We start from the raw sequence: 25,793 nt of genomic DNA on the forward strand, positions 1-25,793 counted from the left end.
CCACCCCCTGACACGTGCACCACACAGCTAGTGCCGGAACTTTTTGCGCACAGAAAGAAGACCCTGCACCCACATGGAGGGAGCCCTTTTGAGATTGCAGGAGAGAAGATGAGAATAGGACTATTTTCAATAACTTCACACACACAAGTCACAAACATTCCAGATCCCTTGAATTGCTTGCGGAAGGAGCGGCACACAGAGGGAGTGGCACGCGGAGGGAGCGGCACGCGGAGGGAGCGGCACGCGGAGGGAGCGGCACGCGGCATGCGGCCCGCGGAGGGAGCTGCACCGACATCACATAAATACGGGGCAGCTCACAGGTGCCATTCGCTCTTCAGACGCCGGAGAGATCGGGCTGCTTCTTCAGACACCAAAAGGGTTGGACTAATGGCGGATGCTGAGGCGAGCGCTGAGTTGCAGGAGGAGGCCAGACCCGACAGGGGCACCTTGCAGGTGCTGCGAGATATGGCCAGCCGCTTGCGAATCCATTCCATCAGGGCCACATGCTCCACGAGCTCTGGGTAGGTTCCCCTCATTGAAGTCTGGGTCGTGCAGGGCCACGGGCCCGGTGGCCATGAGGCCGTGTGGTGAAGGGAGAGCCCTCAGAGGCACAATGGGCTGTGTCGTAGACGCCCTGTCTTGGGCTGTTGGGGCCCGGTCGAGCACCCTAGATGGCGGCGAGGCACTATTCCCGCCAGCCCAAGGGTCGGTCGGCCACGGGCTCTGGAGCCCACCCCTCGTTTACCCACGGCCGAAGTTCTGGAGGTTGCCAAGATCCCCAGTTGGGAGACAAGGATCCAGACTGGACTGAGGTGGCGGGGGGATGTCGCTGGGATCAGATTGGGCTAGCTGTGGTTTTCATTTTAGCGGGGAGCAGAGCTTCCCGGGTAAGCAGTTGTAGTGGATCCCTGAGGGTGAATGAGCGACCGTAACCCAGGATGTGAGGATAAAAAGCAGTTAAAATTCCAGCTTGGGCAGCATGGCAAAACCCCGCCTCTTACCAAACAACAAAAATAAAAAATGAGTCGGGCATGGGGGTGCACACCTGCACTCCCAGCTATTCGGGAGGCTGAGGCGGGAAGCTTGCTTGTGCTGTTGGGTTTGCTGGTATGCAGTTGATGGTTTTTGCGTCAGTTTGAGGGATATTGGTCTCTAGTTGTATTGTAGTATTTGGTTTTGGTATCAAAGTGTAATGCTGGCTTCATAGGATGTTTCAAAGTGTTCCATCTTAAATTTTTTGTAGTGGCTGGGTGTAGTGGCTGCCACTTGTAATCCCAAGTACTTTGGGAGGCCGAGGCAGACGGATCGTGTGAGCCTAGAAACTAGTTCGAGATCAGCCTGGGCAAGATGGCGAGCCTCTGTACACAATGTTACAAAAATTAGCTGGGCGTGGTGGCACGTGCCTGTAGTCCCAGCTACGCAGGAGGCTGAGGGGCTCAGGTTGCAGTGAACTGAGATTGCGCCGCCGCACTCCAGCCTGGGCAAGAGCGAGACCGTGCCTCAAAGAAAAAAAAGTTAAACCTAGCTGAGGGCGGTGGCTCATGCCTGCAGTCTCAGTACGTGGGGCCTGAGGCGGGAGGATCGCTTGAGCCCAGGAGTTCGCATTCAGTTTGGCAAATAGTGAGATCCTGTCTCTAAAAAAAAAAAAAAAAAAAAAAAAAAAACCAGAAATAAAAGAAACTGGCAATTGAGTACGAATTGGAACAAAAATGAGCTGTTGGATTTGCTAGTATGCGGTTGATGGTTTTTGCATCAGTATAACGGATATTGGTCTATAGTTTTTTTGTGTTTTTGTTTTTTTGTTTTGAGACGGAGTATCACTCTGTCGCCCAGGCTGGAGTGCAGTGGCACGATCTCGGCTCACTGCAAGCTCCGCCTCCTGGGTTCCCGCCATTCTCCTGCCTCAGCCTCCCGAGTAGCTGGGACTACAGGCGCCCGCCACCACGCCTGGCTAATTTTTTTCTATTTTTTAGTAGAGACGGGGTTTCACCGTGTTAGCCAGGATGGTCTCGATCTCCTGACCTCGTGATCCGCCCGCCTCGGCCTCCCAAAGTGCTGGGATTACAGGCGTGAGCCACCGCGCCTGGCCTGGTCTATAGTTTTATTGTAGTGTTTGCTTTTGGTGTCAAAGTATAATGCTGGCTTCATAGGATGAGTTTCAAAGTGTTCCATCTTAAATTTTTTGGAGAGGTCGGGCGTGGTGGCTCCCACCTGTAATCCCAGCACTTTGGGAGGCCAAAGCAGGCGGATTATGTGAGCCTAGAAAGTTCGAGGTCAGCCTGGGCAAGATGGCAATCCCCTGTGCAGAATGTTACAAAAATTAGCTGGGCGTGGTGGCACGTGCCTGTAGTCCCAGCTACGCGGGGGACAGAGTTTGCAGTGAACTGAGATTGCGCCACTACAACCTGGGCAACAGAGGAAGCGAGACCTTGTAGAGGAAAAGAAAATTTTTTTCGAGGAGTTTGAAGAGGATTGTTGTAAATTTTTCTTTAAATGTTTGGTAGTAATTACCAATGAGGCTTTTATTTATTGGGCGTTTTTTTAATTACTGCTTTAGTCTCCTTACTAGTTAGTTGTTGGTCTATTCAGAATTTCTTGTCCTGATTAAGTCTTGTGAGGCTTTCTGTTTCTAGGAATTCATCCATTTCTTGTAGGTTAGTCTATTTGTTGGCATGCAGTTATTCATAGTACATTGTCACTCTTTTTATTTCTGTAGAAGTGGTATTAATGACTCCACTTTAACTTGATTGTACTTTTTTTTTTTTTGAGGCAGGGTCTTGGTCTTTCACCCAGGCTGGAGTCTGGTGGTGCAATCATAGTTCACTGCAGCCTGGAACTCTCCTGGGCTCAAGCGACTCTCCTGCCTCTCTCTCAGCCTCTTGAGTAGCTGGAACTACAGGTGCACATCAGCATGCCCTGCCCATCTATTAATAGCTAGTTTTGTTGACCTTTTATAAAGAACCAGCTTTGGCTAGGGGAGGTGGCTCACGCCTGTAACCTCAGCACTTTAGGAGGCCGAGGCAGCTGGATCACTTGAGCTCAAGAGTTCAGGACAAGCCTGGGCAACATGGGGAAACCCCGTCTCTGCCAAAAATACAACAATTAGCTAGAAGTGGCGAGCACCTATAGTCCCAGCTACTTGGAAGGCTGAGGCGGAAGGATTGCTTGAGGCTGCAGTGAGTCATGTTTGTGCCCTACACTCCAGCTTGGGTGACAAAGTGAGACCCTGTCTCAAAAAGAAAAAAAAATTGGTTTTCTATTTTCTTAGTCTCTGTTTTATTTGTGCTTTGATCTTTTTTATTTCTTTTCTCCTGCCAGCTTTGGGTTTAGTCCTTAAGTTGTAAAGTTAGGTTGTTGATTTGAAGGGTTATTTATTTATTATTATTTTTTGAGACAGAGTCTTGCTGTGTCGCCCAGGCTAGAGATGGGGTTTCTCCCTGTTGGCCAGGCTGGTCTCAGACCCCTGGCCTCAAGTGATCTGCCCGTTTCGGCTCCCAAAGTTCTGGGATTACAGGTGTGAGCCACCACACCCGGCCAGATTTGAGGGGTTTTTAAAAAATGTGTTTACAGCTAGAAATGTCCCACTTGGCACTGCTTTTGCTATATCACATAGGTTTTGGTATTTTGTGCTTCTGTTTTCATTTGTCTCTAAGGGATTTTCCGTTTTCTTTTTCTTTTTTTTTCTTTTTCTTTCTTTTTTTTTTTTTTTTGAGATGGAATTTTGTTTTTGTTGCCCAGGCTGGAGTGCAATGGCACAATCTAGGCTTACCACAACCTCCGCCTCCCAGGTTCAAGCAATTCTCCTGCCTCAGCCTCCCAAGTAGCTGGGATTACACACATGCGCCTCCACACCCAGCTAATTTTGTATTTTTAGTAGAGACAGGGTTTCTCCGTGTTGGTCAGGCTGGTCTAAAACTCCTGACCTCAGGCGATCCACCCACCTCGGCCTCCCAAAGTGCTGGGATTACAGGCATGAGCCACCGCACGCAGCCTCTCATTTTCTTTTTTTAATTTTAATAGTTTTAGGGGTATAAGTTGTTTTTGCTTAGGTGAATAAATTCTATATTGGTGAATTCTGAGATTTTAGTGTACCCATCACCCAAGCAGTGTACAATGTCCCCAATATGTAGTCTTTTATTCCTCACCTCCTTCCTACCCTCCCCCTTCACTCTCCTCCCCAAAGTCCATTATATCACTCCAAAACTTAGCTCCACTTACAAGTGAAAACATACAGTATTTGGTTTTCTATTCCTGAGTTACTTCGCTTAAAATAATGGCCTCCAGCTCCACCCAAGTTGCTACAAAATACATTGTTTTTTATGGCTGAGCAGTATTCTATGTTGTATATATACCACATTCTTTATCCACCCATTGGTTGATGGACACTTAGGTTGGTTCCTTATCTTTGCAATTGTGAATCGTGCTGCCTATAAACGTGTGTGCATGTACCTTTTTCATATAATGACTTTTTCCTTTGGGTAGATAGCCAGTAATGGAATTTCTGGATTGAATGGTAGATAGATGGTAGATCTACTACTTTCAGTTTTGTTTTGTTTTGTTTTGTTTTGTCTTGAGACGGAGTCTTGCTCTGTCGCCCAGGCTGGAGTGCAGTGGTGCAGTCTTGGCTCACTGCAACCTCTGCTGCCCGGGTTCAAGCGATTCTCCTGCCTTAGCCTTCCGAGTAGCTGGGACTACAGGCATGCCACCACTCCCAGCTAATTTTTGTATTTTTAGTAGAGACGGGGTTTCACCATGTTGGCCAAGCTGGTCTCGGTCTCTTGACCTCCTGATCCGCCCGCCTCGGCCTCCCAAAGTGCTGAGATTACAGGCGTGAGCCACCGTGCCCAGCCCGATGCTGTATTTTGATGGGAATTGCATTGAATCTGTAGATTGCTTTGGGCAGTATGGCCATTTTCACAATATTGATTCTTCCTATCCATGAGCATGAGATATCTTTCTGTTTGTGTCATCTGTGATGTCTTTCAGTAGTGTTTTGTAGTTTTTCTTGTAGCTGTCTTTCACCTCCTTGGTTAAGTATATTCCTAGGGTGGGTTTTATTTGTTGTTTTTGCTGTTGTAAAAAGGGATTGAGTTCTTGATTTGATTCTCAAGCTTTGTCGTTGTCGGTGTAGTGCTACTGATTTGTGTGCATTTATTTTGTAACCTGAGACTACTGAATTTGTTCATCAGATCTAAGAGTCTTTTGGATGAGTCTTTAGGATTTTGTTTGTTTTTGTTTGCTTGTTTTTGATGGAGTTTCTGTCACCCAGGCTAGAGTGCAGTGGCATGATCTCGGCTCGCTGCAACCTCCACTTCCCGGGTTCAAGTGATTCTCCTGCTTTACCCGAGTAGCTGGGACTACAGGTGTGTGCCACCGCACCCGGCTAATTTTTGTATTTTTGGTAGAGACAAGGTTTCACCAGACCATGGCCAGGCTGGTCTTGAACTCCTAACTTCAGGTGATCCGCCCATTTAGGCCTCCCAAAGTGCTGGAATTACAGACGTGAGCCAACCGCGCCTGGCCTAGGGTTTTCTAGCTGTATGATTGTATCATCATTGTTACAGCACTAGTTTGACTTCCTCTTCTCCAATTTGGATGCCCTTTATTTCGCCATTGCTCTTTGGTTGTGTAAGAGTGTGTTGCTTAATTTTCACAAATTTGTGAATTTTCCAGTTTTCCATCCATTACTGATTTCTAACCTCATCCCATTGTGGTTAGAGAAAATACTTAGTACAATATGTCTTTTTAAATCTTGTTGGCCGGGCGCGGTGGCTCCTGCCTGTAATCCCAGCACTTTGGGAGGCTGAGGTGGGTGGATCACCTGAGGTCAGGAGTTTGAGACCAGCCTGGCCAACATGGTGAAACCCTGTCTCTACTAAAAATGCAAAAATTAGCCAGGCGTGGTGGTGCACCTCTGTAATCCCAGATACTTGGGAGGCGGAGGCAGGAGAATCGCTTGAACCCGGAAGGCGGAGGTTGCAGTGAGCCGAGATAGTGCCACTGTACTCCAGCCTGGGCGACAGAGTGAGACTCTGTCTCAAAAAATAAATAAATGAAATAAATCTTGTTCCAGAGCCTGGGCTAGATAGTAAAAGGACAGTGTGGGCCGGGCGTGGTGGCTCACGCCTGTAATCCCAGCACTTTGGGAGGCCGAGGCGGGCGGATCACGAGGTCAGGAGATCGAGACCATCCTGGCTAACACGGTGAAACCCCGTCTCTACTAAAAATACAAAAAATTAGCCGGGCGAGGTGGCAGGCGCCTGTAGTCCCAGCTACGCGGGAGGCTGAGGCAGGAGAATGGCGTGAACCCCGGGGGGCAGAGTCTGCAGTGAGCCGAGATCGCGCCACTGCACTCCAGCCTGGGTGAAAGAGCGAGACTCCTTCTCAAAAAAAAAAAAAAAAAAAAAAGAAAGGACAGTGTGGGTGCAGTTAAGAACCATATATGTCTGAATTTGTACATGTTCATTTTGTTCCCTTCACCTTCAAAATTAGTAACAGGTGGCTGCGTCCTCAAGGGATCTGTGTGGCTTTTAAATCTAAATCATCCACTTAGAGGACATTTGCAAAGCAAGAGGTTTTGGTCCCCATTTTCTTTCTTTTTTTTTTTTTTTTTTTTTTTTTTTTAGTAGAGACGGGGTTTCTTCTCCATGTTGGTCAGGCTGGTCTCGAACTCCCGACCTCAGGTGATCCGCCCACCTCGGCCTCCCAAGATGCTGGGATTACAGGCATGAGCCACCGTGCCTGGCCTAAGTCCCCATTTTCTTTTTCTTTTTTCTTTTTTTTTTTAATGAGACAATTATTTATTTTAGGCAGATATTCAACTTAAAAATCATTCAGCGTGGGCACTCCTGAAACTGTCAGGAGCATGTTCGTTTCCTCACTGTTTGCCGGCTATTGGCACTTGTGTCATCACACACAGTCTGATGAGGTGACAACAGAAAAGCATATCTCACTTCTATCGTAGGTTTCCATTCACTTTCGGGTTCTCAATCGCCCTGTGTTTCCTCAGTGATATTCCAGACTTTCCAGATGTTCTGGTTGACGCATTCATCTTTCTTTTTTCTGGCAAAACAAAGCAAAAAGCAAGAAAAGAACTTTACATTTTGTCCAATAGTCCTAAGAAATTTTCCCCGTAGAGAATGTCATCTAAGTCAAAACAAGGGTTGAATAGGGGCACCCAAATCAGTTATCACTTAGGGCTGTTATAAGAAATGCCAAGACTGGGTGGCTTAAACAGCAGACATTCATCTCTCACTGTCTGGAGGCTGCAAATCCAAGATCAAGGTGCTAGCATGGTCAGTGCTGGCGAGGACCTGCTTCTGGGCTCAAGAGCACTACCTTCCCCCTGTATCCTCACATGGTGGGTCTCCAGCCTCTTCTCATAAAGGCGTTAATCCCATTCATGAGGGCTCCACTCTCACAGCGTAATCACCTCCCAAAGGCCCCGCCTCCAAATACTGTCACACTGGCGTTAGGATTTCAGCGTAGGAATTCTGGCGGGACACATTCAGTCCATGGCTCCCCGTACCTGTGAATGTGATCTTATTTGGAAATAGGGTTTTGTAGATGAAATTAAGTTAAGGATCTTGAGATAAGATCATCCTGGACTTAGGGTGGACCCTAAATCCAGTGTCTAGTGTCCTTATACGAGAAAGAAGGGGGAGATAGGAGACACACAGACACTGTGCAGAAATGCAGGAGAAAAGGTCCTGTGAAGGCAGAGAGGCGGGGACGGGAGTGACCCAGCTGCAAGACGAAGAACGCCTGGGGCCAGCAGCAGCTGGAGAGGCAAGGGCGAGGGGGATCCTCCCCTAGGACCTAGGGGGAGAGCGTGGCCCTGCTGCCACCTGGATTTTGGATTTCTGTTTTGAGCCATCAAGTTTGTGGCAACTCATCCTGGCAGCCTTAGGAAACTAATGCGTTAACCCATTGCATCAGCGCACAAAATAACACCCCGACTCGTTTCCTGGGCCAGCCTCCTACCTTGCCTCCTACTTATTAGACCCTACCTCTCATTCCCCATTTTTTTATTTTTATTTATTTATTTGTTTGTTTGTTTGTTTTGCGGCAAGGTTTCCCTCTGTTGCTCAGCCTCGAGGTGCAGTGGCGTGATCATGGCTTACTCAGCCTTGACCTCCTGGGCTTAAGCGACCCTCCCACCTCAGCCTCCCAAGTAGCTTGAACTACAGGTGCATGCCACCTTGCCCAGCTAATTTTTTTTTTTTTTGTAAAGACGAGGTTTCACCATGTTGCCCATGCTGGTCTCAAACTCCTGGGCTCAAGCAATCCTCCTGCATCAGCCTCCAGAAGAGCCGGGATTACAGGTGTGAGCCCCCAAGCCTAGTCTCTCCCTCCTTTTTATCATTCCCTCTCCCCTCGTCTTCCTTGGCTTTCCTCCTCACACCTCCTGCGTTTGGCCCCCTTCCATTTTCTTTCTGCTTCTCTTTCCCAACTTCCCCCTCATCATGCCAGGGGGACTCCTAGGCTCTGTGCCACTCCCTTGGAAGTCCCCCATAATGAAGCAGGATTGATGGCTCACACTTCACCGTGGGAGAGCAGAAACCTCTCATTTGAAGCAAAAGGCACTGAAAATAAGCAAATAGTTATGCATTTGTCACTACCGAGTCCTAGCTGGCTTCCACCCTACCCCTTGCCCCCCACCATCTTCTTGCTCGTTCAGGTCATCGTGTCCTTTGATACCCAGTAATTTCCATCATTTTCTACATGTATTTCTGTTGGTCTTCTGAGAATTGTGATTTTCCAAAATAGAAAGGGCACGTCGTCTTTCCGGAGCCTGGAAGGTGCAGGCACTGATGTGTTGGGGGAGATCACAGTGTGACAAGGATGGGGTGGGAGTGTGTCATCCCCCTTTCTACTGACCCTCAGCAGCGGGGAGTGAGCAGAGGAGATAGAACCTGGGAGGAAGAAGAGATTTCTTATTACTTCCTTTGCGGTCCCTTCTCCACTGAAGCCTGTTATTCCTCTGCTGCCGGGGCCTCTCGGTTTTCTCTCACTGAGCCAGGAAAGAGCTTAGTGAATAAAGAACAAGGTGTCTTAGCAATGCAGGGAAGATGTCCAGGACAGTGAGTGTGAACGAGGGGTCCTGGAGAACGTGCACACCAGCCCTGCAGGAGAATGTCCACGCCAGCCCTGCAGCCTGGTGGGCTCTGCCATCAACCCCCCAAAACCATTCATCAATCACCTTCGACAGTTGCATGTGCACAAAAGCCCTCTTTTTGTGTCCTTTGAAGCTTTTTTTTTTATCAGGCTGGGTGCGTGGCTCATGCCTGTAATCCCAGCACCTTGGGAGGCTGAGGCAGGAGAATCACTTGAGCCCAGGAGGTCGAGGCTGCAATGAGCTATGATCATGCCACTGCACTCCAGCCTGGGTGACAGAGCGAGGGCCCATCCCTTCACGGGTCCCCATTAAGAAAATGGGGGAGGGACAGTCCCCATTTTCTTAATGGGGGCTTTCTTAGTGAAATTTGAAATGAGAGATGATTAATATGAGCTGGGCCTAACATCTTTTTTTACTTACAGTTGGGGCAGAGCTCCAGGGAGTTGGTTTTGTCCCCTGCTGTCTTGTCCCCTCCCCCTTTTTAATTAATTAGGGCCTGGCTGGACTCACATGCAGGCCGCTTTCTAAGAGCAGCAGTTACTTTGGCAGCATTCAGAAAGGGCCTCAGTTACTCTACCATGACAAATTACTCAGTCTGTCACCATTCACTTCCTAAAAGAAATTCATTGTGGGACGTAGAATGGGATCTCCATGGCATTTCTGATTCACGATGCTCCTGAAAGTTCCTCGGCATGTGGAAAGGCCACAGATGAATTTAAGCACGTGAAAGAATACTCATGTCCGAGGCATGAAGGAAACTTGCCCCGAGTCCACAGTGCCCTGCTGTTAGGAGCTGGCCTCGCTGTGCGCAGGGGGAGGGGTGGTGAGCTTACTGGCCTTTAAAGCACCCTTCCAACCTGTGAGCCCGGCATTCCTTACCGTTGGTTGGATTCTTCCCGGGCTAGGAGAAATGACTGCTTCTATGAGGAGACCGTGTGCCAAGGTCACGTGCTAGGAAGTCAGTTGCTGTGAGAAATGACCAGCGTCATGTCTGTCTTTCAGCCACCCTACATCATGTAGCAGTTCTGCCGAAATCATGTCTGTGCTATTGTTCTACATCATGAAGTACAAGCAGTCAGAGCCAGAGAATCCGGACAATGACCGATTTGTCCTCGCAAAGGTATGCCGGTGGGGAGCCCAGTTTGAACAGCCGCTGTGTGGGAGCAAGGCCTGAAATGGGCCTCGTTTATTATTTTGGTTCTTCTTTCTTTGCATCTTAAAGCTCTAGTGTTCTAGTGAGGGCCACTTGGAGCCCTGTGATGGCATGGTAGGAAGGGTGGCTTGGGAGAGCTGACTGTCCTTCCTTTCCTTTGGTCATACCCTGCCTCGCCCCACTTAGCACGAAACTTCCCCCATGGCAGGGTTATGCTGCTCCCACCCTCTGTGCTGCCTGAGCAGAGGCGGGCAGCCTCAGTGAATCCCACTCACTGAGCCTGGGGGAACTTGAGCGTAACTGGGAGGGACATCCCACCCCTGTCAGTCAGCTTCCTCTTCTATGTTTCTGCAGATCTGACCTGAAACTGATGGGGCACTTCTCATGAGATGGGGCAAAATACCAGCCACTTCATGATGTATCATGGGGGATAGGAAAGAAAAAGAACCTTAAAAACAAGGTCAATTTGAGAATGTGTGGCTGGTTTGATGCCATCTCAAAGTACACTGCGTCCCGAAGCAAATTAAAACCTGGCTAGGGGCCGGGTACAGTGGCTCATGCCTGTACTCCCAGCACCTTGGGAGACTGAGGTGGGCGGATCACTGGAGGCCAGGAGTTCGAGACCAGCCTGGTCAACATAGCAAAACGCCGTCTCTACTTTAAAAAAAAAACAAAAATTAGCTAGGCGTGGTAGCACATGCCTCTAATCCCAGCTTTTCGGGAGGCTGAGGCACAAGAATTGTTTGAAGCTGGGAAGCAGAGGTTACAGTGAGCCGAGATCGTGCCACTGCACTCCAGCCTGGGCGATAGAGCGAGACTCCATCTCAAAAGAGGAAAAAAAAAAAAAAGACAAATCTGGCTGGGTAGAGTACTGTGTCCAAATAGAAATGCCAGATTAGCACAGTAGGAAGTAAAGACAAAAACTGGGCATAGCTGAAGTGCCTAAAGGTCATAATTGTGACCCTTGTCTTGGTGTCTAAACCATAATGTCAAATGGTTTGGCAAAAAATAATAGAATTTACATGTGTACACGCATGTGTGGAGAGAGATGAAGTAAATGCCTTCCATTGCTTTCAGTTGGTTATTGGAGGTAAGCAGTATACAGGAAGGAATTCACTATGCTAGTCTTTAAACATGTCTATAAACTTGAAGTTTTTTTTACATCTTTTTTTGTTCTTTTTTCGGGGAGATAGAGTCTCGCTCTTGCCCAGGCTTTGAGTGCAGTGGCCTGGTCTCAGCTCAATGCACCCCTGACCTCCTGGCCTCAAGTGATCTTCCCATTTCAGCCTCTTGAGTAGATGGAATTACAGGCATGCGCCACCAAAACTGGCTAATTTTTGTATTTTTTGTAGAGGCGTGGTCTCACTATGTTGCCCAGGCTGGCCTCAAACTCTTGGGCCCAAGCGCCCACCTCTGCCTCCCAAAGTGCTGGGATTACAGCCAACAAGCCACCGCTTCCAGCCCCCTTTACAAGGAAAATTGAAAAAAAAAAGATATATAAATGCAATATGAGTGTTTAGATTTCTGGTTTAAAATAAGGAAAGTCTGGGTACAGTGGCTCACACCAGTGCTTTGGGGGGCTCCAGCAGGAGGATCTCTTGAGACTGGCCTGGGCAACATAGCAAGACCCCAGTCTCTACAAAAAATACGAAAATTAGCTGGGCGTGGTGGTGCATGCCTGCAGCTACTCAGGAGGCTAAGGTGGGAGGATCACTTGAGCCTGGGAGAGCAAGACCCTATCTCAAAAAAAAAAAAAAATCTAGACTGTCATCTAACAGCTGCTATCAGAGCCATTGGCCTTAGGGGATGAAGAGGCTTTCTGCCGGGCAGCAGCACACCAGGCACTGTTCGGCTGCCAGAATTTGTGTGTTCATGAGATTTAGCTGGCCGATGAAATTGGAACGAAAGAGAAAACATGAAGCGTAGTCCATTGTGGTTTGCCTGGGAATGGGGTAAAGAGCCATACTCCAGGCAGAGCAGATCTTTATTCTAGCCTTTCACCTCCGTGAATCGTCTCCCCCACAGCATAAGGGTTCTTGAGATAGACAACACCCACGTGGGAGCACTTCTGCCGTAACAGGCATCACACTGATGCTTCACCATTTTCTCAATCTATCCTCACTTTATCCTTGACCTCCTTCACCTAAGGGGGCTCTGGACTCCATTGCACCCATAAAGTCTTTGAGATGGGCCCACTGGCCTCACACTTCACAGCCAGAGGGAAGCAGAGTTGGTCTGACTGCTGAGCCCAGCCTTGGTCCATTATGTTATAGGACTTCCAAGGGCATGCAAGGCGACTGGGAGCCAGAGCTTGTTACTTGAGTGTGGTGGATGCCATAGGGAGGGAGATGTGGCTAGAGGCATAGTCAAAAGAGACTTGAGTTGAACGGGGCAGTTCCGCTGGGCTGGAAATGCAGAACCAAAAGGGAGTCTCTGGTGGGCACAAAGCATGCAGAGAATTCCGGGGAAGGTCAAGAGCACCCAGGGAGTAGCAGAGGGTAGGAAGCAAGAAGCAGGAGATCTGAGAATCATAAATACCATCCATCCACCTACAGTAGTGACGATCCCGCTCATCTCTGCTCGGATGGCGCTGACGTTTGAGCAGAGGAGGAGGACAGGCAGGAAACAAACTTTTAAGTCAATAGATGGACTGTCAGGTGGGGCCAAGCATCTGGAATCAGGTAAAAGTGGAAGAGGTAGGACGCACTGGTTGAAAAAGAGTGGTCCAGAAAGACCTCAGTGCGGACGCTTGAGCAGGGATTTGGAAGAGGCAGGAGAGTGAGCTGTGCCCATATCCAGGCACAAGCACTCCAGTAGTGGGTGCCATGAGTGCTAAGGCCCTGAGGCAGGTGTATGCCCACTGTGTTCAAGGAGCAGCAAGGAGGCCAGGGTGCCGGAGCAGTGGGAGGGAGAAATGGAGGTGATGGGGGCTGGGGGGGCAGACAGGTGCAAAAAGTTGAGCTCTACTTGGTGGGAGGTCGGAAGACCTTAGAAAGTTAACAGAGATGTGATCAGTCAACTTCAGTTTTAACAGGCTCCCCCTTGTGGCTAGATTGAGAATGGCTGTGGGGGAGGCTGGGAGGCCACTGCAGTGACAGAGGCAACGGATGTTGAAGACCAGGTCGAAACGGTGGCTGCAGAAGCTGTTGGGTAAATTCAGTATGCTTGCAAGTTGCGCTTCTCCAGTCAGTGCAGCAGCTCTTTGGCATGACCTTGTGGCCCACAGAGGGCCACATTTTCTGCTTGGGATAGTGATGACCCTGTGCCTGCAAACAGGATGTTGGGGGTGGGGTAAATGCTAGTAGAAAGGGATTCATTTCTAGCATGGGCACTTCTAGATGACCACTTGGAAGATCTCAGTTGACCTGAGTTTTATAAACCAGGGAACCAGAGTATTCCGTTTCTGGTTTCTGTTTTAAGAATCCATATCCTCCGTAGGATTGAACATGTGATTTGTGCATGACTGGGAAAGGCCATGGGAAAATGGCAAGAATCATACTTCACGTTTTCTGCTTTGTATTTAGGCTCCCCGTCTCTATTCCCAAAGCTCCAGCCACCCTTGCCATACTGTATGGATTACCTGTGACTCCCCGGGCAGGGACAGTGGATGTCTTCATCACCTTAGTCACCTGAGTTTCCAGCCCAGGCTGAGCCCTGGGCTTGACCCATTTTCCTCTTGTAACGTTGATCGGAAGCTTGGGGTGCATATGGGTGTGGTAAAGAGGAATTCACCCAGCAGGGCGCGAGGGGCTGTTCGGATGGGACGCTGCTACACAGCTGCCAGGAGCAGCCTGCACTTAGTGCGTGAGTCCACCTGATACCATGTCCTACAGCTGCGTCCGGGCTCACTGGGTCCCTTCTCTTACAGAGACTGTCGTTTGTGGATGTGGCAACAGGATGGCTTGGACAAGGACTGGGAGTTGCATGTGGAATGGCATATACTGGCAAGTACTTCGACAGGGCCAGGTGAGGTTCTTCCCCAGAAGCCATTTAACTGCCCTGCATCCCCTTCCTAGAGTCTCGGGCGGCAGCCACCTGTCTCCGTGAGGTGGAGAGCCCTGAAGGGCCAGTCCCCATCACATCCCGTGGTGACCCCTCTGGAAGGCCTTCCCTGTGCTTTCTCCCCTCCTCAGGTGGCTGCCCCACTTTCTCTCCCACAGGTCTGTTGAAAGGTTTCAGCTGCTGTTGCCTTTCCATTCTTATCCTAGGGTTGATAGCTTTTTTAAAACTTCCAGCAGTTTAGTGGGGTCTGGGATGTGTGGTTTGTTTTTGAGACTGAGTCTCACTCTGTGGCCAGGCGGGAGTGCAGTGGCACGATCTCGGCTCACTGCAACCTCTGCCTCCCGGTTTCAAGTGATTCTCCTGCCTCAGCCTCCTGAGTAGCTGGGATTACAGGCATGCACCACCACGCCCAGATAATTTTTGTATTTTTAGTAGAGATGGGGTTTCGCCATGTTGGCCAGGCTGGTCTCAAACTCCTGATCTCAGGTGATCCATCTGCCTTGGCCTCCCAAAGTGCTGGGATTACAGGTGTGAGCCACTGTGCCTGGCCAGATGTGTTTTCTTGATGCGAACACTCACGTCGTTGGTTGTGGAGGAATTTACTTCACAGCAGAACACGTTTCCAAGGTGGGGTGTTTTGATTGTTGTGATTATTGTAAATAAGTTGTAAGAACAGAACCAGCAGGTTGCGGCGGGAGGTAGTGGCTCACGCCTGTAATCCCAGCACTTTGGGAGGCCGAGGTGGGCGGATCACCTGAGGTCAGGAGTTCGAGACCAGCCTGGCCAACATGGCGAAACCCCCCCTCTCTACTAAAAAATACAAAAACTAACTGGACATGGTGGCGTGGGCCTGTAGGCAGGAGAATCGCTTGAACCCGGGAGGTGGAGGTTGCAGTGAGCCAAGATCATGCCACTGCACTCCAGCCTTCCAGCCTGGGTGACAGAAACTCTGTCTCAAAAAAAAAAAAAAAAAAAAAAAATTAGAAGGTGGCAATGCTTTAAAAGGGAACTTACCAGAAAAATGAGTGTGTAAATGTTTGGGGAACTTAAGGGTGCTGCTTTCTTCCCCTTCCCCTCTGGCCCTGTTTGCTTATTGATGAGGAAATGTGGCAGAAGAACCTAAAAGTTGCTTTACAGCTAGAACGAGAAAACTAGCCAGAGGCAAAGCCTGTTTGTGAGCCCCAGGCTTTTCAAGCTCGGCTTTCTTAGCTGCTGGGCTGGGGCAGAGTTGATGAGGGAAATTGTGGGGAGGGAAACTGTGGGAAGCGAATGGTCTGGAGCAGCTGCTCTGGTTGCTTCCGTTTCTCCTCCTGAAATGCATTTGCTTGGTTGGCCCAGATGATCCCCCACGGGGTCCTAAACCTCTCTTGTCTTGCTCCAGCTACCGGGTGTTCTGCCTCATGAGTGACGGCGAGTCCTCAGAAGGCTCTGTCTGGGAGGCAATGGCCTTTGCTTCCTACTACAGTCTGGACAATCTTGTGGCAATCTTTGATGTGAACCGCCTGGGACACAGTGGTGCATTGCCCGCCGAGCACTGCATAGACATCTATCAGAGGCGCTGCGAAGCCTTCGGGTAACTGTATTCTCTTGTGCTTGATTTCCATTCTGTCCTGCCCCCTTCATCTCTTGTAACCCAGCCTGCTCCTCTGTTGGCAGGTGGAACACTTATGTGGTGGACGGCCGGGACGTGGAGGCCCTGTGCCAGGTATTCTGGCAGGCTTCTCAGGTGAAGCACAAGCCCACTGCTGTGGTGGCCAAGACCTTCAAGGGCCGGGGCGCCCCAAGTAAGCAAGCACTTTCCTCCTGCTCCTGGTTGTTAAAAGCATCTGTCCGCTCAGCAGCAGAGGCGGGAGAGGCTTAGATGGGCCTAGGCAGATGACTCATTTCGTGACTAGCAATTCTGCCTGGAGTATATGCTGGAGGCTCCTGCTCTCTTATTTTCACTAGCTAGTGTCTGCTTAGGATAGGAGATAGCAAAAGCCCTAGCAGGTGAACAGTGATGTGCCGCCTGCACGAGGGAGTGGCTAGGAGTACAGCCCATTGGAGGACTGACAGGGAACAATCTCTACAGTTAGTAGAATCAGAAAGTGTGCTGTGCGTATGAGCAGGTGCAGAAATGAGAGTGCATACCTACACACGCGCCTAGGCCCACTCTCTTCTGGAAGAACCCTGGGAATTGGGGAAGAAGGGAGCTTGGAATCACCAACTATCACATTTCAAGGCTGACAGCTGAAATTGTTTATCTCAAGTTTAACTCATCACAAAGAGTGTGGCTCCTGGATTTTTTTAAAAGACTATAGACATTTTAGAATAAAACTGTTCTGTGACTGCTACCGAAAATATAGTTTTACTCTGGTACCCTCCGTTCAGTAAATTATTTTACCAGTGTGCTCCCGGCAGGACCCTGGGTATTGTCCTTGCCTCTGCCTCCCCCTCATATGCCCACACATACATCCAGTCCCCTAGATTACATCTTGGACCCATTCACTCCTCCCCATCTCTGCCACCATGACTGTTGGCACACCCATCATCTCTCCCAAAGTTCCAGCTGGCCTCCCTCCACACCAGTCTCTACACTGCTGCCACAGTGGTCTTTCTACAGTGGATCTGATCAGTCACTTTCCCCACTCCAAATCCTTCAATGGTTTCCAATCTTGCTTTGGATAAAACTCAAACTTCTCATACCCACAAGACCCACCCTTCATGGTCTGCCCTACCTGTCTCTCCAACCTTGTTCTCATTCTCCCTTCCACTCACCAGTGGCCCTCAGGGGCATAGCTAGGTGCAATGGCTTGCACCTATAATCCCAGCTACTTAGGTGGAGGCGGGAGGATCACTCAAGCCCAAGGAGTTGGAAGCTGTGGTGAGTTATGATCACCCACTGCACTCCAGCTTGGGGAGGAGTCATAGCGTGAGACCCCTGTCTCAGAAAGCCTCAGGGCCTTTGTCCAAGCTGTTCTCTCTGGCTGCAGCAGCATCCCAGGCCCTCTGTGCCAGGTGTTCCTCCTGTGAGTCCTAGGGTGACATCTTTTTCATCAGGGTCTGTTTTTCAGGTGACCTCATAGGCACTCACTAAATATTTATGGAATGGATGTCTTTTATTCGTTTCATTGCAGGTATTGAGGATGCAGAAAGTTGGCATGGAAAGCCAATGCCAAGAGAAAGAGCAGATGCCATTATCAAATTAATTGAGAGCCAGATAGAGACCAACAGGAATCTTGAGCCACAGCTCCCCATTGAGGACTCACCTGAAGTCAACATCACAGATGTCAGGATGAGCTCTCCACCTGATTACACAGTTGGTGACAAGGTAGGCAGAAAGGTGGATAATTGAATAAATCAGGTACGTCAACTGCTTTGTTCTCTAATCTTGTTCGTATGTACGCAGGATTCTTCATTTATTCTGGTCTCCATGGACGAACCAATTATTAGAGTGACGTGTAACTAACAGTTTGTAGGCAATAAAGAGAGGTTTGCCATTTTTAAAAAATACATTTAGGGGTCCAAAGTGCAGCTGTGTCACATGGATAGAAACTGTGTGGTGGTGAGGTTTGGGCTTTCAGTGCACCCAGCATCGGAGTAGTGGACATTGCACCTGGTAGGTACTTGATCTTTCACCGCTCCTGGCCCCGCTTCTCTTTTATTAGGTCTGATCTTTATTTTTGGCTTTCACGTGTGTGTCTGAATTTTCTGATTGGTCAATTGCTATTTATTAGCTCCTGGTGTGGTGTGCCTTTTTATAGCTTCCTAACTTTGGTTTGTGCACGGAAGTGCCACAATTCTGTGTCTCCGCTAAGAAGACTGGCCCCAGGCAGGCTGATCTTTTGAACTTACTCTTTGAATTACACAGAGGGGCAGGCCAATTCATCAGAAACCTCAAAAAGGAATCAAATTATGCACAAAACTCTGAATAATCAAGTCTTTTTGGTTTTTAGCACATTTACATCCTGCCTTCTGGTATATCATAGCAGACCTGACACAGGCAAGTTCTTTATGGCCTAGAGGAAGTAAGGTGGCGAGCCTAGGGAGGAAGGACACACTTTCTGAACCTTCTTTATTTGGAGAAATCTTGAGTGTTGCTTAAGTTTTCTTAGCCTGGTAATGAGGGTTAAAAATAAATGAATTTTGAATACTTGAGAAATCAGAAGACAAAAACCAGAAGAAAGAAGAAGGTGTATCAACAAAGGGTGAGCCAGGCACAGTGGCTCACCCCTGTAATCCCAGCACTATCAGGAGGCCAAGACAGGAAGACCACTCGAGCCCAGGAGTTCAACACTAGCCTGGGCGAAGTAGTGAGACCCCATCTCTACATATAATTTAAAAATTATCCAGGCATGGTGCCATAATGTGGTTCTGGCTACTCTGGAGGCTGAGGCAGGAGAATCACCTGAGTCCAGGAGTTTGAGGGGATAGTGAGCTATGATTGGGCCACTGCACTCCAGCCTGGGCAACGGAGCGAGACTGTCTCAAAAAAAAAAAAAGTTTGAGAAAACTATATAACTCCATAGTTGTATAATTGGTATGAAAATGTGTAAAAAGGGGGGGGGACCATTTTTAGGAATGCATAAAATATCAAAATTGACTAAAAGGTATAAAAAACTTAAATGGATCAATAGCCCTAGAAAAAAATGGAGAAAATTTTCCAAGTGCTGTAGCCCCAAAGCACCAGGCTCACCAGGTTATATAGTGACTCATTTGTAACCTTTATGAAAACAGTAATTTCTAAACTGTGTCGTATTTTTCCAAATACGGAGGAAGATGAAAATGTCATCCCGATTTACTTATGAAGCGAAAATGTGACAAAGCTAGCCTAAAGAAAACTGTAGAGCAACTTTATGAATACCAATATAAAAATTCTAAATAGAACATTAGCCCATCTCAACTTCATTAGTACATTAAAAAAATTAAATGAATCAGTGAGCTCAAATTAGTAATGCAGATGACTCATGCCAGGAGACCTAGGAATAGAATTCACTGTTCTAGTGTTAGGTCAAAGGAAGGGGGAAGTGTGATCATCATCTACACACTAAACAAAAGCAATTCATAAAATTCAACATTTATTTTTTGAGATGGAGTCTCGCTCAGTCACCCAGGCTGGAGTGCAGTGGCACAATCTCGGCTCACTGCAACCTCTGCCTCCCGGATTCAAGCGATTCTCCTGCCTCAGCCTCCCAAGTAGCTAGGATTACAGGCTCCCGCCATCATGCCCAGCTGATTTTTGTATATTTAGTAGAGATGGGGGGTTTCACCTTGTTAGCCAGGCTGGTCTCGAACTCCTGACCTCAGGTGGTCCGCCTGCCTCAGCCTCCCAAAGTGCTGGGATTACAGGCATGAGCCAGCACACCCGGCCAAGTAATTTGAAAAATATAACGAGGACCGTTAAGGTCGGAAACCTCCCTCTTCAGCTGTGGAGTGTTTACCTGCTTAGAAGGTGGGGGTTGGGGGAGGGGGGATGTTAACCTAAAAGAGCACAATTTGAGAAAAACTTGGGTGCCACATCAGCTGTTTAGTATGGATTTAAGATTGGCCAGCAATCCATGTTTATGACATTAAAGGAAATTTTTGGTGAGTCACAAATTTACTTTCTTCAAGATAGATGATAATTTGTCATTCTACAATATGGTACCTTCTGTAGTCGTTCCTTCTAAATGCATTTGAAGAAACTCTACCACCTGATTCTCTCTTTCTTCTAGATAGCTACTCGGAAAGCATGTGGTTTGGCTCTGGCCAAGCTGGGCCATGCAAACAACAGAGTCATTGTGCTGGACGGTGACACCAAGTACTCTACCTTCTCTGAGATATTCAACAAAGAGTACCCTGAGCGTTTCATCGAGTGCTTTATGGCTGAGCAAAACATGGTGAGTGTGTAGTGTCTCTCAGGGCTGCTTACAATCAATGGCCCACTGGACACAAGAGGCCCAGCCTGTGCTAGTTTTTCTTTCCATTTATGAAAGCAAAAGGACTAGAAAAAAAATTCCCGGGAAGCAGGAGGCAGGTAGCCAGGTGGAGTCTGAGAGGCGGCTTCTAGGTCTGCTAGGAGGGCCGTAATAGACTACTCGGCACTTGGAGTCTCCAAGTTGGCTGAGGGCAGCAGCCCCAAGGCCACAGACACTGGGTCCTCTGAGCCTAGAACCATCTGAACCCAGGGCTCTGGGCCTGAAGCATCCCAGGCTCCCTAGTAGCTCCTTCTGCCCAATTCTGCAACCACCCAGAGGCACATTGGTTGAGGAGTCACAGGGAATGCAGTTTCCTTCTCTCCACTGTAGAGGGACCTAATATATCACAGAAATGCAAATATTGCACTTACTGCAATCACAAGAATATCAATGCTTAGAGCTGGTGCCTTAGGCAGAGCCATTCTGCTTATCTGTGCCTCAGTCTCTCCCCAGAGTGGTATTAATGCAGGGAGTATCTCAAGCACATGCACACAAGCACACCCCTCTCGAGAGGAAGGAATTACGGCCAATAAACCCTTTGAACTCTAAAGCTCTGAGCGTCATAGAAGATGATGCCCAGCTCCTGTCGTTATGCCAGAAAACCACAGGCCAGCAGGTCTTATGTGACCACCAGTGACTTTATTTGGAACAAGTAGTATTTTTAAAAAAAAAAATTTTAAGACAAAGTCTTGCTCTGTCGCCCAGGCTAGAGTGGAGTGCTCGGCTCACTGCAAGCTCCGCCTCCCGGGTTCACGCCATTCTCCTGCCTCAGCCTCTCCGAGTAGCTGGGACTACAGGCGCCCGCCACCACGCCCGGCTAATTTTTTTTGTATTTTTAGTAGAGACGGGGTTTCACCGTGGTCTCGATCTCCTGACCTCGTGATCCGCCCGCCTCGGCCTGCCAAAGTGCTGGGATTACAAGCGTGAGCCACCGCGCCCGGCCAGCAGCAGGAGGTCTTATATAGAATACACATTGCTGGATTCTTTTGAAAAATGGGAAGAACTACTACCATAGGGTAGCATTCCCTCCTGACGCCAGTTGACGGAAGCCAAACAGCACCCCTGTTGAGATGGGCGCCCCCACAGCTCCCCGTGCTCTGCTGGGCCATTTGGGTTTTTTGTTTTTTGGTTTTGGGTTGTTTTTTTTTCAGACAGAGTCTCTCTGTCACCGAGGCTGGAGTGCAGTGGCACGATCTCAGCTCACTGCAACCTCTGCCTCCCAGGTTCAAGCGATTCCCTTGCCTCAGCCTCAAAAGTAGCTGGGATTACAGACATGCGCCACCATGCCTGGCTAATTTGTATTTTTAGTAGAGACAGGGTTTCACCATGTTGGTCAGGCTGGTCTCCAACTCCTGACCTCAGGTAATCTGCCTGCCTCGGCCTCCCAAAGTGCTGGGATTACAGGCGTGAGCCCCCAAGCCTGGCTCATTAAGCTGTTTTCATTTTGAATGGAAAACAATGCAATCCGTAATTTTCTGGATTAATGCTCCTATCAGAAAGTTTGCTCTCCACCTCACTGATTTCCTCAGCACACAGCCATGTAGTCTACTCCGTGCCTGCTGATATGTTCTCATAGTTGGAAAAAAGTTGTAAAGAAAAGGCGAGCAGGTGGTATTCAGTGCCATGCTGAAAGAGGTGGCTACAGTGTAGAGCTTGACCAGGGGTGGTCAGGGACAACCTCATAGAAAAGGTGATACTTAAGCTGAGTCTCAGGTGACGAGGGGTCAGCCGTGTACAGATGTGGGAGACAGCATTTCAAGCAGGGGGCATGGCCAGCTGTAGGCAGGCCCAGGCTTGGAATGTTTGGAGAGCAGAGGAAAGGCCAAGTGGTAGAAGCATGGTGAACGCAGAAAGGTCTCCAGGGCCCAGGTCATACAGGGTCTTACAGGCGCCCTGTTCAATGGGTCTGGTTCTCTTGCAGTTTGCTGGGAAGCCACTGGAGGGCTTTAAGCAGGAAAGCAACAGCCTGCGTTTTCCAAAACTCTGAAGACTGGAGAATGGCTTCACGTAGGAAAGGGAGGAGAAGGAGAGGGTGACTTGGACCAGGGCAGTAGCTGTGGAGTCGGAGGGAAGCAGACTTGTCGCATACTGCCTTGGCAGGAGAGCCAGCAGGATGCCGATGGCAGGTGTCAGGACAGGAACCAAGGCTGGCGCTTGAGTGTAGGTGGCAGCACCTGGGGGAAGGTGGTGTCACCTCTTGAGATTGACAAGACTGGGGGAGAAGTGGACTGGGGGGCACCATCAGGAGCTCTGTGTGGGCCTGGGGGGTTGGGTCACCTGTTAGATGTACAGAGGGGAGACAGTGGTATCAGATGGCTGGGCAGTAGGTCGGTCAGTCATTTTCACATGTGGCCGCTCCACACCGCTAAATGCAGTTTTCTAAACTGCATATCCGTTGGCCTAGTTTTAAGCTAACATCAATTTTTTATTTTTATTTTTTGTAGAGATGGAGTCTTGCTCTGTCACCCAGGCTGGAATGCAGTGGCACAATCATGGCTCACTGCAGCCTCAAACTCCTGGGCTCAAGGGGGTCCTCTGGCCTCGGCCTCTTGAGGAGCTGGGACTATGAGCATGAGCTACCATGCCTGGCCACATCGAAATTTTTAATCATAAATTTAAATAGTTGCAAAGGATGTAGTTGTTCATATATTGACATTTTTGATACTTTAATACTCAAATCATGCCATTAAAGATGACACTGGCTGGGCATAGTGGCTCACACCTGTAATCCCAGCACTTTGGGAGGCTGAAGCTGGAGGATTGCTGGAGTTCAAGACCAGGCCGGGCACGGTGGCTCATGCCTGTAATCCCAGCACTTTGGGAGGCGGAGGCGGACAGATCACGAGGTCAGGAGATGGAGACCATCCTGGCTAACATGGTGAAACCCCTTTTCTACTAAAAATACAAAAAAAAAGAATTAGCCGGGCGTGGTGGCAGGTGCCTGTAGTCCCAGCTACTTAGGAGGCTGAGGCAGGAGAATGGCGTGAACTGGTGAGGCGGAGCTTGCAGTGAGCCGAGATCGCACCACTGCAGTCCAGCCTGGGTGACAGAGCGAGCCTCCGTCTCAAAAAAAAAAAAAAGAGTTCAAGACCAGCCTGAACAACATAGTGAGACCTGGTCTGTAATTAAAAAAAAAAAAATTCATTCCAAGCCACTTTTCTTTGTCAGAAATTAAATCCCTTTTTCTACTTGATTTCCAATTTCCATTCCATTCATTTCCCCAATATATCTTTATGCATGAAAGCTTTTTATTGATTGTCCTGTCATTTTTGTCTGCAACAAAAATATGCATATAAATTGGTAGCTTTTTAAAAAAATTGTAATATAGGCCTCTAAGCATTAGGTTTTTTTTTTTCTGGACTGAGAGTTTTTATTATTATTAGCTGGTATGTTAGTGGATGAATATACTTGTGATTTGAATGTGATAGCATTGAGAACAGATTCTGTTCCTGTTTTTGATTTTAATGATGTGCTATGAAACCTTACTCACATGAATAAGTAGATGGGAAGGGAAGTTTTGTTAGAGGAATGTCACTCAATTCTTTGAATTCCTTCCCAGTTGTAAGCCAAAAAATCACATAGTGATCTTTCATGTAAAGTTGTTTATAAAAATTATTTACAGAGTTGACAGTTTCATTAATTAAGTTCTTCACTTTCTCTCCACCAGCATAGTTATTTCAAATTGTCCTCTTTACTTGGGTCTGGAGGTTCTGCACTCCAGGATGATCCCCCTGTAAGAGTCAGGTGGCTGAGAGCATGCCCTTTGGGGATCAGGTTGCTAGAAGGTGATTGTTAAAAGAGACAGTGGGAGACCCAGGGGCAGTGGCTCATGCCCGTAATCCCAGAACTTTGGGAGGCCGGCCAAGGTGGGTGGATCACCTGAGGTCAGGAGTTCGAGACCAGCCTGACCAATATGGTGGAACCTCGTCCCTACTAAAAATACAAAAATTAGCCAGACGTGGTGGCGGGTGCTTGTAATCCCAGCTACTCGGGAGGCAGAGGCAGGAGAATCGCTTGAACCCGGGAGGTGGAGGTTGCAGTGAGCCAAGATTGCGCCACTGCACCCCAGCCTGGACAACAGAGCAAGACCCTGTCTAAAGAAAAAAAAAGACTGTGAGGGGAGCACAGACCCTCCTTTTGGCAGATGAATGTAGACAGAGTTGGTCTGGAGTTTGGGATCTTGAGTGTAACACCCACAGCCACATCCCCTTTGGAAAGCCTGTGTGTAGCCCCAGAGAGGTTCATATTCTAGTTTGAAGCCTACTGGGGTATTTGAGCCCGGACTTCTGGGAAAGGGGGGTAAGGAATGGCAATGTAAAGTGGGGGCCATTACCAGAATGCAGATCAGGGGAGCATTGGGCCAGATGCGACTTCCCGAGGGTGCACAGGGCCCTGAGGACTTGCCCCAGCAGCGCCCATGAGGCGACAGCAGCGGGCCACTGCCACACTGCAGAAACCGAGAGGAGGAGATGCCTTGAGATCAGGGGCCAAGTCAAGTCACAGGCCACTCAAGGTCAGGCAGCCTCTTGGTTTTGTGGCTTCGAGGTCCCTTGTGGGGATGGTGGCCTAGATGAAGTAGGCTGGGAAGAGCGTGGAAAATGAGAAGGCAGGGGCAATGACTGTAGGCAAGTTTTGAGAAGTTTGCTGCGAAGGAGAACACAGATGTGAAAGCAGGACAAGGCGGAAATGGGGGTGTGAGGATAAAAGGTGCTGGCGCACACCTGAATGGAAATAGAATGATCCAAGAGAAAGGGAAGTGGCACAAGAGGGGAGGAGGAGCTACATGGCTAGAGGGACCTGTGAGAAAGCAGGAACAGGACAGATTCAAGATGTTCTGTCGGGGCGTGGACCCTGGAAAGCTGCGGGCACCAGGAGGGCAGGCAGGAGACACTCATCTCTTGCTCCCTAGGAGCTATGAGTTGAGGGCACCGTCTGAGCAGGAGGGACGGATGGGTGCCCAGGGTTTGAGGAAAGAGGGGTGTGGGAAGGACGCATGCTAGAACTTCAGAGCAGTTCACCAGGTGCAGAATGGAGGTTATCATGGGGACTGTGGGGGAAGGGGCGGTGGGGGCAGTGCCCAGGGATGTTCTGATTCATGTTCTCTGTGTTGCAGGTGGGCGTGGCGCTGGGCTGTGCCTCCCGTGGACGGACCATTGCTTTTGCTAGCACCTTTGCTGCCTTTCTGACTCGAGCATTTGATCACATCCGGATAGGAGGCCTCTCTGAGAGCAACATCAACATTATTGGTTCCCACTGTGGGGTGTCTGTTGGTAAGAGTTCTAAATGCCATCATCTCGAGAGCCTTCCTCCTTCACAGAGAAAGATTAGCACGTGATGGGTGAAACCATGAATTTCCTTATGGTTCCATGAAGTTTGATTATTCAAGCCTTTTTCTTGAAAAAGCCATATTGTACTTTAAAAGTGTCAGACTCTCAGGGCAACTTTTGAAGCACATCTCTCGGTGGTACTGTTGTTTCAGACAGAAACAGTTGCTTATCCTGAGTGCCCCTTGTGTGTTGAGCTGTGCGCAGGTTATGAACAGGACTGGCAGAGTCACGGAGCCTTTTCTGCCCTCGCTGTGGTT

At 48.8% G+C, this 25,793-nt stretch overlaps 1 protein-coding gene across 2 annotated transcripts in view; it reads left to right on the forward strand.

The window, feature by feature from the left end:
- The first annotated feature begins 328 nt into the window (after positions 1-328).
- TKTL1 (transketolase like 1) overlaps positions 329-25,793 on the forward strand; it is a 34,742-nt gene continuing 9,277 nt past the window's right edge. The window contains exons 1-8 of one of the 2 annotated variants that reach the window (XM_030807196.1): positions 329-521; positions 10,121-10,238; positions 14,140-14,237; positions 15,655-15,846; positions 15,930-16,057; positions 17,390-17,583; positions 19,967-20,131; positions 25,323-25,479. In XM_030807196.1, the coding sequence (XP_030663056.1) occupies positions 388-521; positions 10,121-10,238; positions 14,140-14,237; positions 15,655-15,846; positions 15,930-16,057; positions 17,390-17,583; positions 19,967-20,131; positions 25,323-25,479 (1,186 nt within the window). In that variant the 5' untranslated portion in view covers positions 329-387. The remainder of the gene's footprint in view (positions 522-10,120; positions 10,239-14,139; positions 14,238-15,654; positions 15,847-15,929; positions 16,058-17,389; positions 17,584-19,966; positions 20,132-25,322; positions 25,480-25,793) is intronic. The other variant, XM_030807197.1, reaches the window with a different exon arrangement.

The sequence above is a fragment of the Nomascus leucogenys genome, chromosome X (genome assembly GCF_006542625.1).
Source record: "Nomascus leucogenys isolate Asia chromosome X, Asia_NLE_v1, whole genome shotgun sequence".
In the NCBI taxonomy this organism is placed as follows: Eukaryota; Metazoa; Chordata; class Mammalia; order Primates; family Hylobatidae; genus Nomascus; species Nomascus leucogenys.